The 13,937-nt window shown below is 41.5% G+C and overlaps 1 protein-coding gene and 1 long non-coding RNA gene across 4 annotated transcripts; one reads left to right on the top strand and one right to left on the bottom strand.

Moving 5' to 3' along the window:
- Positions 1 to 2,450: 2,450 nt before the first annotated feature.
- LOC110532711 (proton-transporting V-type ATPase complex assembly regulator TMEM9) lies at positions 2,451 to 13,244 on the bottom strand. Of its 3 annotated transcripts, none has more exons than XM_021616809.3 (6): positions 12,939 to 13,244; positions 12,249 to 12,418; positions 11,345 to 11,436; positions 10,933 to 11,041; positions 5,632 to 5,763; positions 2,451 to 3,802 (listed from the first exon to the last, which is right to left on the bottom strand). In XM_021616809.3, the coding sequence occupies exons 2-6, from the start codon at positions 12,342 to 12,344 to the stop codon at positions 3,650 to 3,652; spliced, it is 582 nt and encodes a 193-aa protein (XP_021472484.1). In that variant the 5' UTR covers positions 12,345 to 12,418; positions 12,939 to 13,244; the 3' UTR covers positions 2,451 to 3,649. The 3 variants fall into 3 exon arrangements, with proteins under 3 accessions (XP_021472484.1, XP_021472486.1, XP_021472485.1); XM_021616811.3 differs by having other exon boundaries at positions 12,904 to 12,996; XM_021616810.3 differs by having other exon boundaries at positions 12,935 to 12,986.
- On the top strand, positions 6,399 to 9,390 carry LOC110532712 (uncharacterized). The gene is made up of 2 exons (XR_002474877.3): positions 6,399 to 6,845; positions 8,844 to 9,390. It is a non-coding gene; the product is annotated as an uncharacterized LOC110532712 (long non-coding RNA).
- Positions 13,245 to 13,937: the final 693 nt, after the last annotated feature.

The raw sequence follows: 13,937 nt of genomic DNA, 5'->3' as shown, positions 1-13,937 counted from the left end.
TGAGTCATCAGGATACATGGACACACATTCTTTGTTTAATGCCAGTGGCAGGTCACTGGTAAAAATAGGAAAGAGTAGAGGGCCTAGAGAGCTGCCTTGCAGTACACCACACTTTACATGTTTGACATTAGAGGAGCTTATATTAAAGAAAACCCTCTGAGTTTTATTAGATAGATTGCCATATGGTGAATTCAGAGCTGAGGTTGAAAGACATAACACATATGTTTTCTCAATAATAGGTCGTGGTCAATGATGTCAAAGGCTGCACTGAAATCTAACAGCACAGCTCCTACAATCTTATCAATTTCTTTCTTTCATCTCTATAAGCATGCTGAAAGTATGTTGTTAATTTGTTTACCGAGAAATAGCATTGTATTTGGTCAAACACAATTCTTTCCAACAGTTTGCTCAGATTTGGCAGTAAGCTGATAGGTCTACTGTTAGAACCAGTAAAGGCTGCTTGAACACTCTTGGGTCGCAGAATGACTGTCTTCCCTCCAGGCCTGAAGACAAATACTTTCCTCTAGGCTCAGATTAAATATATGACAGATATGTAGGTGTGGCTATAGTCAGCTACCATCCTCAGTAGCTCATCTAAGTTTTCAATGCTAGGAGGTTTTGTCGTTATTGTCATTACAAAATTTACATAAGACCAGATCACGTGGAGGTGACGATCACCACACTGGAATGGTGAATTTCTACCAGACCAGCCAGAATACAGCACGAGCTGATTATGGCAACTTGGTATGAACTTTGAACTATTATTCACTAAAGAAGAAGTGATACATCCTAGACGTCGAGTTATCAGCTGCAGCTGTAAACGTACATGGCCTAGGAAAGGACAATCTCCTAAGAACGACAGGGTACTACAACGTATCCGCGCTACAACACTACAACCAGAAAGATTATTCAAAGGACAATGGAGATCTCTGCTGGGCAAACCAGTCTTCCATCTTCGATCCATCTATCGAAGCGCAACTCAAGAGTAAATATATATCTTGCATTTTCCTTTTCCGAACGGGCGGTTATTAGAATGCATAAGTCTGTATTTATGGTAGCATAGCTTCTCAAGGTCCTCAGTCTTCCCGTTCCTTCAATCAAACCCAACCCCCTTCCTTTGTGTAACCAGCATCATATCGGGTTAGTCCACTAGGGATTTTTCATGTCATGATTAGTATCGATGTATGATCTATCCTGTGTATATATATATATATATATATATGTATATAATTGTGTGATTGAGGTATTTAGCAAATAAATAATTAAGCCAATTGGTGCATTGCTGATTCAACTTGTTAGCCAGGGTTTGTGCAGATAACCAAGTACTTTACGACAATCAGAATGAGATTGAGTAAGGTGACGATTAATAATTGACTGCTATTTATATAAAAGATCTTCAGATCTTTAAGGGTGGACTTGGGAGATAGCCGCTCCATATAAACTAATGCTTCCGTGGTGCCCCAGGATTCCTAATAAGTTAGTTATTGCCTGATTAATTTAATCAAATACTTAAACGTTGAGTAAATGATTTGAAAATAGCATGTCATCTCATTTAATCATAGTCAGAGACACGACACACCCCATTCAACCCTACCCTGTCACTCACTCTCAATACTCTCACCACCTCAATCTTAGTTTAAAAAAAACAGCTCTCATAGTAAAAGATAAAAATACATTATGGTTAAATCAAACTTTATTAGTCACATGCGACGAATACAACAGGTATTTTGTATTTTGTATACAACCTTATAGTGAAATGCGTACTTACGAGCCCTTAATCAATAATGCAGTTTACAGATTTAAGTTTCCCTGCATTAAAGTCACCGGCTACTAGGAGCGCCGCCTCTGGATGAGCGTTTTCTTGTTTGCTTATGGCGGAATACAGCTCATTCAATGAGATCTTAGTGCCAGCCTCAATCTGTGGTGGTATGTAAAACAGCTATGAAACATACAGATGAAAAATCTCTAGGTAGATAGTGTGGTCTACAGCTACTCTACCTCAGGTGAGCAATAGCTCGAGACTTCCGTAGATATCGTGCACCAGCTGTTATTTACAAAAATACATAGTCTGCCGCCCCTTGTCTTACCAGAAGCCGCTGTTCTATCCTGCTGGAACATCGTATAACCAGCCAGCTGTATGTTGATAGTGTCGTCGTTCAGCCACGACCCGTGAAGCATAAGATGTTACCGTTTTGAATGTCCCGTTGGTAGTTTCATCTTCTGCGCAGGCCCAGTTAATACTTTACCTAACATAGGACCACATCCATTTCCACATCATAATGTGCTGTGTGGCCATCTAGTGGTCATGAGTCATACAGGCACCTCTGAAGATGAGGGATATGACAGCAGGTAACTCAAGCGACAACAAGGGGTTTAACATCGTCTATAAATACATAAGCAATCAAACTATGTTATACTGATTTCACCAAATAACTCCAACAGGATAAATATAAGCTCAACCAAGGTCCATTTTTACTGTTTTCCAAGCATGGTGTAGGCAATTACACAGACATTCTTTCAACATTGCAAGATCTCAGAAAAGAGTCCAACTAAAATAAACAATGTAATAAAATCCTAGCCTATATCAAAACACAGATATCAGTTGATATGTCTTTAACAGCAACATACAGGCCCTACCATATTCCTTTTGATAATTCCATTCAAAATAATGTCAATTAAGAGTACATCTGCATTAAAATATGTCAGCTAAAACATTCATTCAATACACCTTTTCATCAATTCTCAATGTGTGTGTGTTTGAGGTAAAGCAGGCTAGCATAACTTCACCTCAGAATGTGATTGGAAATGTCCCCCCTCCACACACACAGCACAGAGCCTCAGTCAGTGCTAGTTAATGGAATGTGAGACAATCCACTGACTGCAATATTCCACACTGGAATCATACAAAGACATTTGGCATTCCAGTGACTCTAAAATAAATTACTACATTACAATGACTGTTACAAGCTAAGCTATTCACATTTAGCATCCTCAGAGGTTTCACTCATCTGTGTCCACTCCAGGTAGAGACAGCCTATCAAACAACACATTTTTCAAAGCCAGCCAAACTATCAATCATCATTACATGGCTAAATAAAGCAATACATTTTCCTTTCTTGTGTCTTTAAGTGCAAAGGATATCATCAGGAAGTGCAAAATGAACCACAAGTGGTTCTGAAGATAAATAGTGCTTAAACTAAGGAATGAACTTGGCTTGGCACCAGCTAATAATTAAAGTAACCAATTACATACCGGCAGCCTATTTACAGTGAGCCTATCATTCACAAGCATTCAGCCTACCTAAAGTATCCGGTGCGCTGAGTTAGCTTCACAATACAACAATGCTACAATGAGGATTGAAAATTATTTGTAAAATGTGCTTAAGCATGTTAAAAATATTCTGAATCAGTCCTACTTTTTCAAAGCTACCACCATTTTGGAAACAAAGGACAAATGGGCCAGCGATCGTTCCAAACAGAATTACCATAACGCTCATTAACAATCCTAAATGTGCAGGGACTGTATTGAAATGGCAGAGGGGTTGAAATCCTGAAGAACAACATGTAGCTAGTGACAATACAACAGCAGCAGATGTGGACGAAGCTTGGGAGGTGACTCTAGCCTCTGATCTGAAGTCAGCCATTGAGGTTTAACTAAGCATCTTGTGTCGGTCAAAGACAGTCTTGCGCTGTTCCTGGACCTGTTTTTTCCAGCGCTGCTGGGCTCCCTCTACCCGTTCCAGTACCGTGTTACCCCTGCCTCCCTGGGCAGCAGCAGCACACTCAGGCTGCGGCCGCATGTCCTGTATGGGAGGGGTCGAAGGGGAGAGACAGAGCGAGACAGAGAGAGGACACAGAGAGGAGAGACAGACAGACAGAGTATACAGGATGTTACACACACCTGTTAAATCAGTGAAGTAGAAACCAGCAAACCAGTAGAATTGTTCCTCATAACCCTCACATCCCACAGCCTCCCGACAGACGTAACATTGCGTTGCAGATGTTAAGAAGCAGAGACCATATCTTCCCGAGTTTGTTTCCTATGTGTGGTGTACAGTGCCTTCAGAAAGTATTCAGACCGCTTGACATTATTCTAAATTATTCTTATTCTAAAATGTATTGTTTTTTAAATCCTCATCAATCCACACACAATACCCCATAATGACAAAGCAAAAACAGGTTAAGAAATGTTTACTAATTTATTAAAGAAATTGAAAAACTATCACATTTACAGTCTTGGCCAAAAGTTTTGAGAATTACACAAATATTAATTTGCCATGCAAATGAACTGAATCCCCCAAAAACAAGACAAGGTGAGCGCATTTGGGGAGTTTGGGGAGTTTCTTCCATTCTTCTCTGCAGATCCTCTCAAGCGCTGTCAGGTTGGATGAGGAGGGTTGATCCACAGATATTTTCAGGCCTCTCCAAGTCTGGGCTCTGGCTGGGCCACTAAAGGACATTCAGAGACGTGTCCCGAAGCCATTCCTGTGTTGTCTTGGCTGTGTGATTAGGGTCATTGTCCTGTTGGAAGGTGAACCTTTGCCCCAGTCTGAGGTCCTAAATGCTCTGGAGCAGGTTCTCATCAAGGATCTCTCTGTAATTTGCTCCGTTCATCTTTGCCTTGATCCTGACTAGTCTTCCAGTCCCTGCCGCTGAAAAACATCCCTACAACATGATGCTGCAACCACCATGCTTCACCGTAGGGATGGTACCAGGTTTCTTCCAGGCGTGACACTTGGCATTCAGACCAAAGAGTTCAATATTGGTTTCATTAGACCAGAGAATGGTGTTTCTCATGATCTTAAGAGTCTTTAGGTGACCATTGACAAACTCCAAGCGGGCTGTCATGTGCCTTTTACTGAGTAGTGGCTTCCGTCTGGCCACTCTACCATAAACTCTATCACTCTACCTGATCGATGGAGTGCTACAGAGATGGTTGTCCATCTGGAAGGTTCTCCCATCTCATCAGAGGAACTCTAGATCTCTGTCAGAGTGACCATCGGGTTCTTGGTCACCTCTCTGACCAAGGCTCTTCTCCGTCGATTGCTCAGTTTGGCCGGGCGACCAGCTCTAGGAAGAGCCTTGGTGGTTCCATCCTTCTTCCATTTAAGAATGATGGAGGCCACTGTGTTCTTGGGGACCTTCAATGCTGCAGATATTTTTTGGGTACCCTTCCCCAGATCTGTGCCTCGACACAATAGAGTCTCAGAGCTCTACGGACAATTCCTTCGACCTCATGGCTTGGTTTTTGGTCTGACATGCACTGTCAACTGTGGGACCTTAAATAGACAGGTGTGTGCCTTTCCAAATCATGTCCAATCAATTGAATTTACCACAGGTGGACTCCAATCAAGTTGTAGAAACATCTCTAGGATGATCAATGGAAACAGGAGGCACTTGAGCTCAATTTCGAGTCTCATAGCAAAGGGTCTGAATACTTATGTAAATAAGGTATTCCTGTTTTTTATTTTTAATACATTTGCAAAAATGATGATTATGGGGTATTGTGTGTAGATTAATGAGGATTGTTTTTGTTTAATCCATTTCAGAATTAGGCTGTAACATAACAAAATGTGTAAGAAGTCAAGGGGTCTGAATACTTTCCGAAGGCACTGTATATCTGTTTATATACCTCAGAGTCGTCCTCGTTGTGAAGGGGTTGGATGTAGGGGTCATGTTTACGAATGAGAGGTTCAACCAGCAGCAGGAACAACATGTAGAGTAGCAGAGAGCCCACCACTGACAGGTAGATGATGATCGTCACCTGGGGATGGAAAATAAATGTAGCTTGGATTAAAGTTTAGCAGACAAAGCCTTTGGCTGCTTTCTGACATGCTAAGGCAAACATTTGACAAGTTAAACATGCAGGGGTACAAAGCCAGGAAAGGAAGGATGTATCTAAAAAGCAGGAGAGGGATATTTCATATGTTATTTATATATTAGAAATAATATTACTATTCAGTTTATTTGCAAATACAGACACATAGTATGAAAGCCATGGCCTCCCTCAAAATATCGGTGGCATTGAGCTGTGTGACAAAACTGCACATTTTAGAGTGGCCTTTTAATGTCCCCAGCACAAGGTGTACCTGTGTAATGACCGTGCTGTTTAATATGCCACACCTGTCAGGTGGCTGGATTGTCTTGGCAAAGGAGAAATAGTCACTAACAGGGATGTAAACACATTTGTGCATAGAATTTGACATTTCTGGGATATTTTATTTCACCACATGAAACATTTGACCCACACTTTACATGTTCTGGTTATTTTTTTATTAAGAGTCGAATACACAACAGAATATAAGTTTATATATACGTTATACAGTGATGTTGTTTGTCGAAAACAGGTGCCACCAACTCAGTGGGTCCTTGAGCAGACCACTTAACCCTGCTCCACAGGTGCTGCTCTGTAGCTGACCCTGTGCTGCATGTGGCGCAGAGCAGGTGGTAACTGAGATGATGCCAACAACCCTGAGATGATGCCAACAACCCTGAGATGATGCCAAAAACCCTGAGATGATGCCAACAACCCTGAGATGATGCCAAGTTCTGTTTGACACTTGGTATTGCCATATTGGTCAAAAGTCAGGCCATCATTTAATCAGCATTAAAGGTTAAAATGTAACACTTGTACTGTAGGTGCTGCTGCCTCCATGTGCTCTCATTGGTTGAGGAATCCCTGAGAACAGACCACCTGTGGGTTATCTTTGGGGGCATGCTGTTTGTTGGGGGTGAATTGGAGAAGCCCGATGAAGTATTTATAAACAGCGATTGGGCACAGAAAAACCATCAGCGGTTGGTTCCCCTGAGATACAGACCATCGTCTACAGACTCTACATAGCACAGGTAAGATCTAGTCCAGTCTCATCTTTATATAGTTTTAATGAGTCCTGTAACACGTGTACAGCATAGCATTTTGCATATTGTACCACTAACAAAATTATTTCCTTGATAATTAACAATGTTTGTCCTCTTCTTCTCTGAAGACTGTTAGTGATGTATCTCCTCTTCTCTGAAGACTGTTAGTGATGTATCTCCTCTTCTCTCTGAAGACTGTTAGTGTTATATCTCCTCTACTCTGAAGACTGTTAGTGTTTTATCTCCTCTACTCTGAAGACTGTTAGTGTTTTATCTCCTCTACTCTGAAGACTGTTAGTGTTTTATCTCCTCTACTCTGAAGACTGTTAGTGTTGTATCTCCTCTACTCTGAAGACTGTTAGTGTTGTATCTCCTCTACTCTGAAGACTGTTAGTGTTGTATCTCCTCTACTCTGAAGACTGTTAGTGTTGTATCTCCTCTACTCTGAAGACTGTTAGTGTTGTATCTCCTCTACTCTGAAGACTGTTCGTGTTGTATCTCCTCTTCTCTCTGAAGACTGTTAGTGTTGTATCTCCTCTTCTCTCTGAAGACTGTTAGTGTTGTATCTCCTCTACTCTGAAGACTGTTAGTGTTGTATCTCCTCTACTCTGAAGACTGTTAGTGTTGTATCTCCTCTACTCTGAAGACTGTTAGTGTTGTATCTCCTCTTCTCTCTGAAGACTGTTAGTGATGTATCTCCTCTTCTCTGAAGACTGTTAGTGTTGTATCTCCTCTTCTCTCTGAAGACGGTTAGTGATGTATCTCCTCTTCTCTCTGAAGACTGTTAGTGATGTATCTCCTCTACTCTGAAGACTGTTAGTGTTGTATCTCCTCTTCTCTGAAGACTGTTAGTGTTGTATCTCCTCTTCTCTCTGAAGACGGTTAGTGATGTATCTCCTCTTCTCTGAAGACTGTTAGTGATGTATCTCTTCTTCTCTCTGAAGACGGTTAGTGATGTATCTCTTCTTCTCTCTGAAGACGGTTAGTGATGTATCTCTTCTTCTCTCTGAAGACGGTTAGTGATGTATCTCCTCTTCTCTCTGAAGACGGTTAGTGATGTATCTCCTCTTCTCTGAAGACTGTTAGTGTTGTATCTCCTCTTCTCTGAAGACTGTTAGTGTTGTATCTCCTCTTCTCTCTGAAGACTGTTAGTGTTGTATCTCCTCTTCTCTCTGAAGACGGTTAGTGATGTATCTCCTCTTCTCTGAAGACTGTTAGTGATGTATCTCCTCTTCTCTCTGAAGACTGTTAGTGTTGTATCTCCTCTTCTCTCTGAAGACTGTTAGTGTTGTATCTCCTCTTCTCTCTGAAGACTGTTAGTGATGTATCTCCTCTTCTCTCTGAAGACAGTTAGTGATGTATCTCCTCTTCTCTCTGAAGACGGTTAGTGTTTTTGACTCAGGTGCTTTAATTTATTTATTTTTTTGCCATTTTTCTCCCCAATTTCGTGGTATCCAATTGTTAGTAGCTACTATCTTGTCTCATCGCTACAACTCCCGTACGGGCTCGGGAGAGACGAAGGTTGAAAGTCATGCGTCCTCCGATACACAACCCAACCTGCTTCTTAACACAGCGCGCATCCAACCCGGAAGCCAGCCGCACCAATGTGTCGGAGGAAACACCATGCACCTGGCAACCTTGGTTAGCGTGCACTGTGCCCGGCCCGCCACAGGAGTCGCTGGTGCGCGATGAGTCAAGGATATCCCTACCGGCCAAGCCCTCCCTAACCCGGACGACGCTGGGCCAATTGTGCGTCGCCCCACGGACCTCCCGGTCGCGTCCGTTGCGACAGAGCCTGGGCGCGAACCCAGAGTCTTTGGTGGCACAGCTGGCGCTGCAGTACAGCGTCCTTAACCACTGCGCCACCCGGGAGGCCCGACTCAGGTTCTTTCTGACTCTCATGTGGCTTGACTAAGCTATATTTTGTCATCCTGTTGACATGCAAATGTATTTGAACCCCTCCCTTCTATTTTTTCCCTCTCTTAGTTTTCTTTCCCCTACTGAAAGCCATGGCCTCCCTCTCTCTGGGACTCCTGTTTCTCTGTATGCTGGTTGGCGTCCATGGTGCAAATGTCAGGGTGTCCGGCCTTCATGCCAGCGGCCTTCGAGGGGACCCTGCTGGTAATTACCCTGACCCCTACGTCAAGGTTTGGTGTGGTGGCAAATCCGGTGGCATGACAGACTGGCACAAGGATACTCAAAACCCATCCTGGAGTGCTGTATTCAACTTTCTGAATGTGCCTTCCAGTGCTTCCCTCAAGTTTGAGATCTGGGACAAGGACCTAAACTTCGATGACCACCTGGGAACCTGCACCACTAACCTCCAGCTTGGCAGTCACAGCGTAACCTGCGGTCTGAGTAGTGGAACCTTCTACTACACTTACAGTTACCAGTAAACCAGCCATAATGTACAACATCAGTTACCAGTAAACCAGTCATAATGTACAACATTAGGCCATCACATACCTTAATGAAATTCTAATGAATTTTACTGATGTACATTATGCCCTAAATAAAAACTTGCCTTTCTGAACAATGGTCTCAGTCTGGTTATCTCATTTATTTGGACAGAGAAGCTACATGTTTTACATTTGACACTATACTGCAGCATTTTGGATTCGAGATCAAATGTTTCATATTAGGCAACAATACAGAATGTCACCTTTTATTTGAGGGTATTTTCATACATACAGATATAGGATCTTAATTTGATCACTTTTGTTGCTGAGAATTTTCCTATGCCACATAAATTCACTGAATCCCCACACTAACCCACAGTTATATTAACAGTACTGCACTTTCATGAAGCCTACTATTGTCTAGCTAATAGTTTAATCACCGAACAAGCACATTATGGAGTAAAGGTTGAAATCCTGTTGCTGCACGATTATTTTGCTACGACAATACTGGTCAAATACAGATCCTACATCTGTATCTGTTTTACTGTTCAGAAATGAAAGCACTTTTTGCATCTACTCCTCCATTTAAAGAAGTCAATTATTTGGACAAATTCACTTATAGTTTATTAAAGTAGTCAAAAGTTTAGTATTCGGACCCATATTCCTAGCACGCGATGACTACATCAAGCTTGTGACACTACAAACCTGTTGGATGCATATATAGTTTGTTTTGTTTGTGTTTCGGATTATGTTTTGTCCAATAAGAACTGAATGGTGAATAACGTATTCTGTCATTTTGGAGTCACTTTTGTTGTAAATAAGAATAGATGTTTCTGAACACTACATCATCAATACGGATGCTACCATGGTAAGGAATAATCATGAATGAATTGTGAATAATGACGAATGAGAAAGTTAGAGGACACAAATATTATACCCCCCAAAAGTATGATTGTTATCAGTGAGAGATTAGCATTTCTTAAGGGGTAATGTATGATCTTTAGTCATGATTTTGGGGGTATGATCATCATTTTCACAATTCATTCATTATTATCCGTAGTCATGGTGTCATCCACATTAATGTAGAAGTGTTCAAAAACATTTATCTTATTTACAATAAAAGTGACTTCAAAATTAACAATACATAATTCACCATTCAGTTCATATTGGGCAAAATATAATCTAAAACACGACTGAACAAGGTTGTTTGTTATCAAACCAATAATTTGTGTCCTGGGATTAGTTTAAAACAGCCCGCAACATGGTTTGTGAAATTATTTAAAATGCGGACAAATCCGGCAAAGAATGAAAAAAGGTATCTCCAGTAATTTGGGTCATATGTTTTGAATGGGCTATAGACAAGCCGTTTCCATTGTTGTAAAGCTGCAAGCATGCCTGTCGCGAAGCTGTGCCTTTTCCTCTCTGGCACTCAGAGGCTGAGTAAGTCAGTAGGGCTGAAGGATGTGATAGTAGCATATGATAAATAAATAAACACTGAGGGGACTGACTACTGTATGGATGGCCAGTCAATCTGTTCCTTTACTAATGATGTAACTTGTTGAATATCATACTCCTTCCCTACACCATAGTCTCTTCAGCATTAAAACGGGTTACTTTTGACCAGGTAATATCAGTTGAAATCAACTGTGTGTGTCATTGTAAAGGGTCAGTAGTACCTTGATGGTGTTGCTGCTGCGTTCCTCATACTTGCACTCACACAGTAGACAGTAGGCCTCCACATCATGGCCTGGCACTGGCATGGGCTCCACTACATGGAGGCAGTTACTGAGCATAGACAAAGGTACACACATTATAAATAACTAGTCTCTTATTATTAGTCTACTGCCTCCATGTTAGTCCAAGATGTAAGCCTGACACCTTAATTCATTCTTTCCAGAACTATATTGAACTAAGACATCGATCAGCAAATTGTGAGCGTGGGGGATCCTTAAATCCACAGCTTCATGACAGAACTAGTTAAATGTACTGTGAAAGACAACAGGAGTGAACAAAGATGAGTGACTGAGTTAGACCAGATGGGAGTTCTGCATGATGTGCATAGGGCCTATGTGATAGAACATTTCTCACCAATCTTTCTGGGAGACATTCCTGCTGTAGATGTGTCCGGTGATGTTCCTGTAGGGTGGACAGATACACTTGCAGCGCACGTCTTCAAAACTCTGTGAACATAGAGAATAACATTATCGTCATGGGGGTCTTCAACACAGTGATTTGTTAGCCTGTACTCTCAGAAAGAAATATGATAACTAGAACCTAAAAGGGTTCTTCGGCTGTCCCCATAGGAGAACCCTTTAAAGAACCCTTATTGGTTCCAGGTAAAAAATATTTTTGGGTTCCATGTAGAACCTTTTCCACAGAGGGTTCTACCTGAAACCAAAAAGGGTTATCCTATAGATGGGTTAGCTAACAAAGTCCCGAAAACGATGTGCTGCAATCAGGCAGAAGTCCGTGCGTTGCTGTGATTCTGGATGGTCAGATTACTAGCAACAATGACAAGAAGCTGCCATGTGGGAATCATAGGTTGCTCGTTTCAACTCGTTTTATCTTGTTCTTGATACCAAGTCTTGTTTTGAGGTCTATGCTAATATGGCAAAAATCCCCTAGCTAGCTAACCAACAACTGTAACAAAGTACTTGAGAGACAACAAGTGCACATTGTGTGTAAACTTATTTATGTTTTCAATAAACATTCGAAATATAGTCAAAATATATATAATAAATATATTTAACATGTTGCCAACAATCTATGCCAACCCTGTCTGTTTTGCCACATAGTTGCTAAACAACCTATGGGGATGGCCAAAGAACCCTTTTTTATAAGAGTGTGGTCCTAGATCTGTTTGTGCTGTCTTGCCAACTGACAATGACCGCAGACAGCACAAACAGATCTGGGACCAGGCTAATGATTTGTGTGAGCATCATCAGAAATTTACACTGTACACCAGTGAGTATGGCCCCGTCAATGAACATACCTTGCTTGCATGTGCAAACGAGAACACCTCACAGAGCAGCACAAGCAGCAAGCCAAATAGGAGAGACCTGGAACTCTGTTCTCTCCTGGATGACATACTGACAGACAGGAAGACAGGTAGCAATCTCCTCAATCTGGACTGGAGGAGGAAGACCACTGACCGAGCTGTATCTGGGAGGGAGGGGAGAGGTGGTCGGTCACACACACACTCTTTATGGTAAGTTTTCCCACAGGTTTGCTTTTGCTACATTTTTAAATAAACAAATGTATTTACAACTGCTGTCAAGAGTAACGTTGATTCTTGAGATTAGTCGTACCCCATCAGAACCCCAAATCTAAGCATGTTTTACCCAAATGTTTGTAAACAGGAGTAAATGTAAACACTATTTAGCCTAAGTTTGATATATGGGATGGTCAGTCATTGCATTCATAGCTATATCTCAGATTTTTAGAGTGGTTACATTTCTCAGCTTTGTTATTGTTTTAACTGATGATTTCTGCTTTAACGTTAATAGCTGGCTAACAATAGCTAGCATGCTGTCGATAAAGGCCTTTATTAGAGGCTAAGTCGTTAGTGTCATTAATTAATATGTGTATGTGGCAAAAGTAACATTACAAATTCCACACCAGCGTAACATGTATTAGCTTGCAAATACCTGTGAAAAATGTTATTTATTTGCTACGCACATACCACAGGACTTCGGCTTTTCCTTGTTCTTCTTCAGTGGAGTGTAATGGCGGTTGGTAGCGAACTGTGAGTGCCTTATCGCCACCTTCTGGGCTGGAATAGAAAGACCAGAGCCATAGGTTTTTCATTGGAAAGGACGGGTGTATTTATGATTCCTGGCAATGCACAAATTATTTACATATTTGAATGCAATTTAATGCTTGCTGGGTAAAAAGCCTCAGTCCATCATGTGAAATATTGGCTAAAATGTCTGTTTACGATGTGTAGCCTGATGTATCATTTAACATTTGAGTCATTAAGCAGACACTCTTATCCAGAGTGACTTACAGGACCAATTAGGGTTAAGTGCCTTGCTTAAAGACACAGCGACAGATTTGTCACCTTGTCGGCTCGGGGATTCAAACCAGTGACCCTTCGGTTACTGGCTCAACGCTCTAACCACTAGGCTGCCTGCCACCCTCGAATCCTCTCTTTAGCTGTAACGTAAACCCTGCTTCTTCTTCTTGACCCGATCAATATCTCTATTTCCTGGTAATCCTATCATATATATTCTTTCAGCCTAGACTCTAGGCTACCTTTTAATACGTCATACAAATCAATAACGCACGGATGCAGCTGAAAACACTTGAGGTCCTAGTCATCATGGGGAGAAATGGCAGAGGGAGACACTGATACTTCTCTAATGAGAAGTAACATCAGTGACATCAGTGTAAACACTTCTCTGTATTGTCTGGTTGTCTTCCTCTTTCCCTCCACCTGTATCTGTATTTCAGACTGGTCTCATAGACTAGACGGAACATAGTTAAAGTAAGTCCAGGACAATGAAATTAGTATGATATGTTAGGTTTGGTATAGTTATATAAGACAGAAGGTCAACTCTACTGGAGGGATGCTCAGGCGCCGCTCCAGGATGTCCCATAAGTGATCAATTGGGTTGAGATCTGGTGACTTACACACCCGCACACACACACACACACACCTACCAGACAAGCTAAATGCCTT

This window comes from Oncorhynchus mykiss, chromosome 9, assembly GCF_057628025.1.
Source record: "Oncorhynchus mykiss isolate SJ-2025 chromosome 9, ASM5762802v1, whole genome shotgun sequence".
NCBI lineage: Eukaryota > Metazoa > Chordata > Actinopteri > Salmoniformes > Salmonidae > Oncorhynchus > Oncorhynchus mykiss.
The sequence above is the reverse complement of the archived record's forward strand: the minus strand, read 5'-3'. Positions and strand labels throughout refer to the sequence as shown.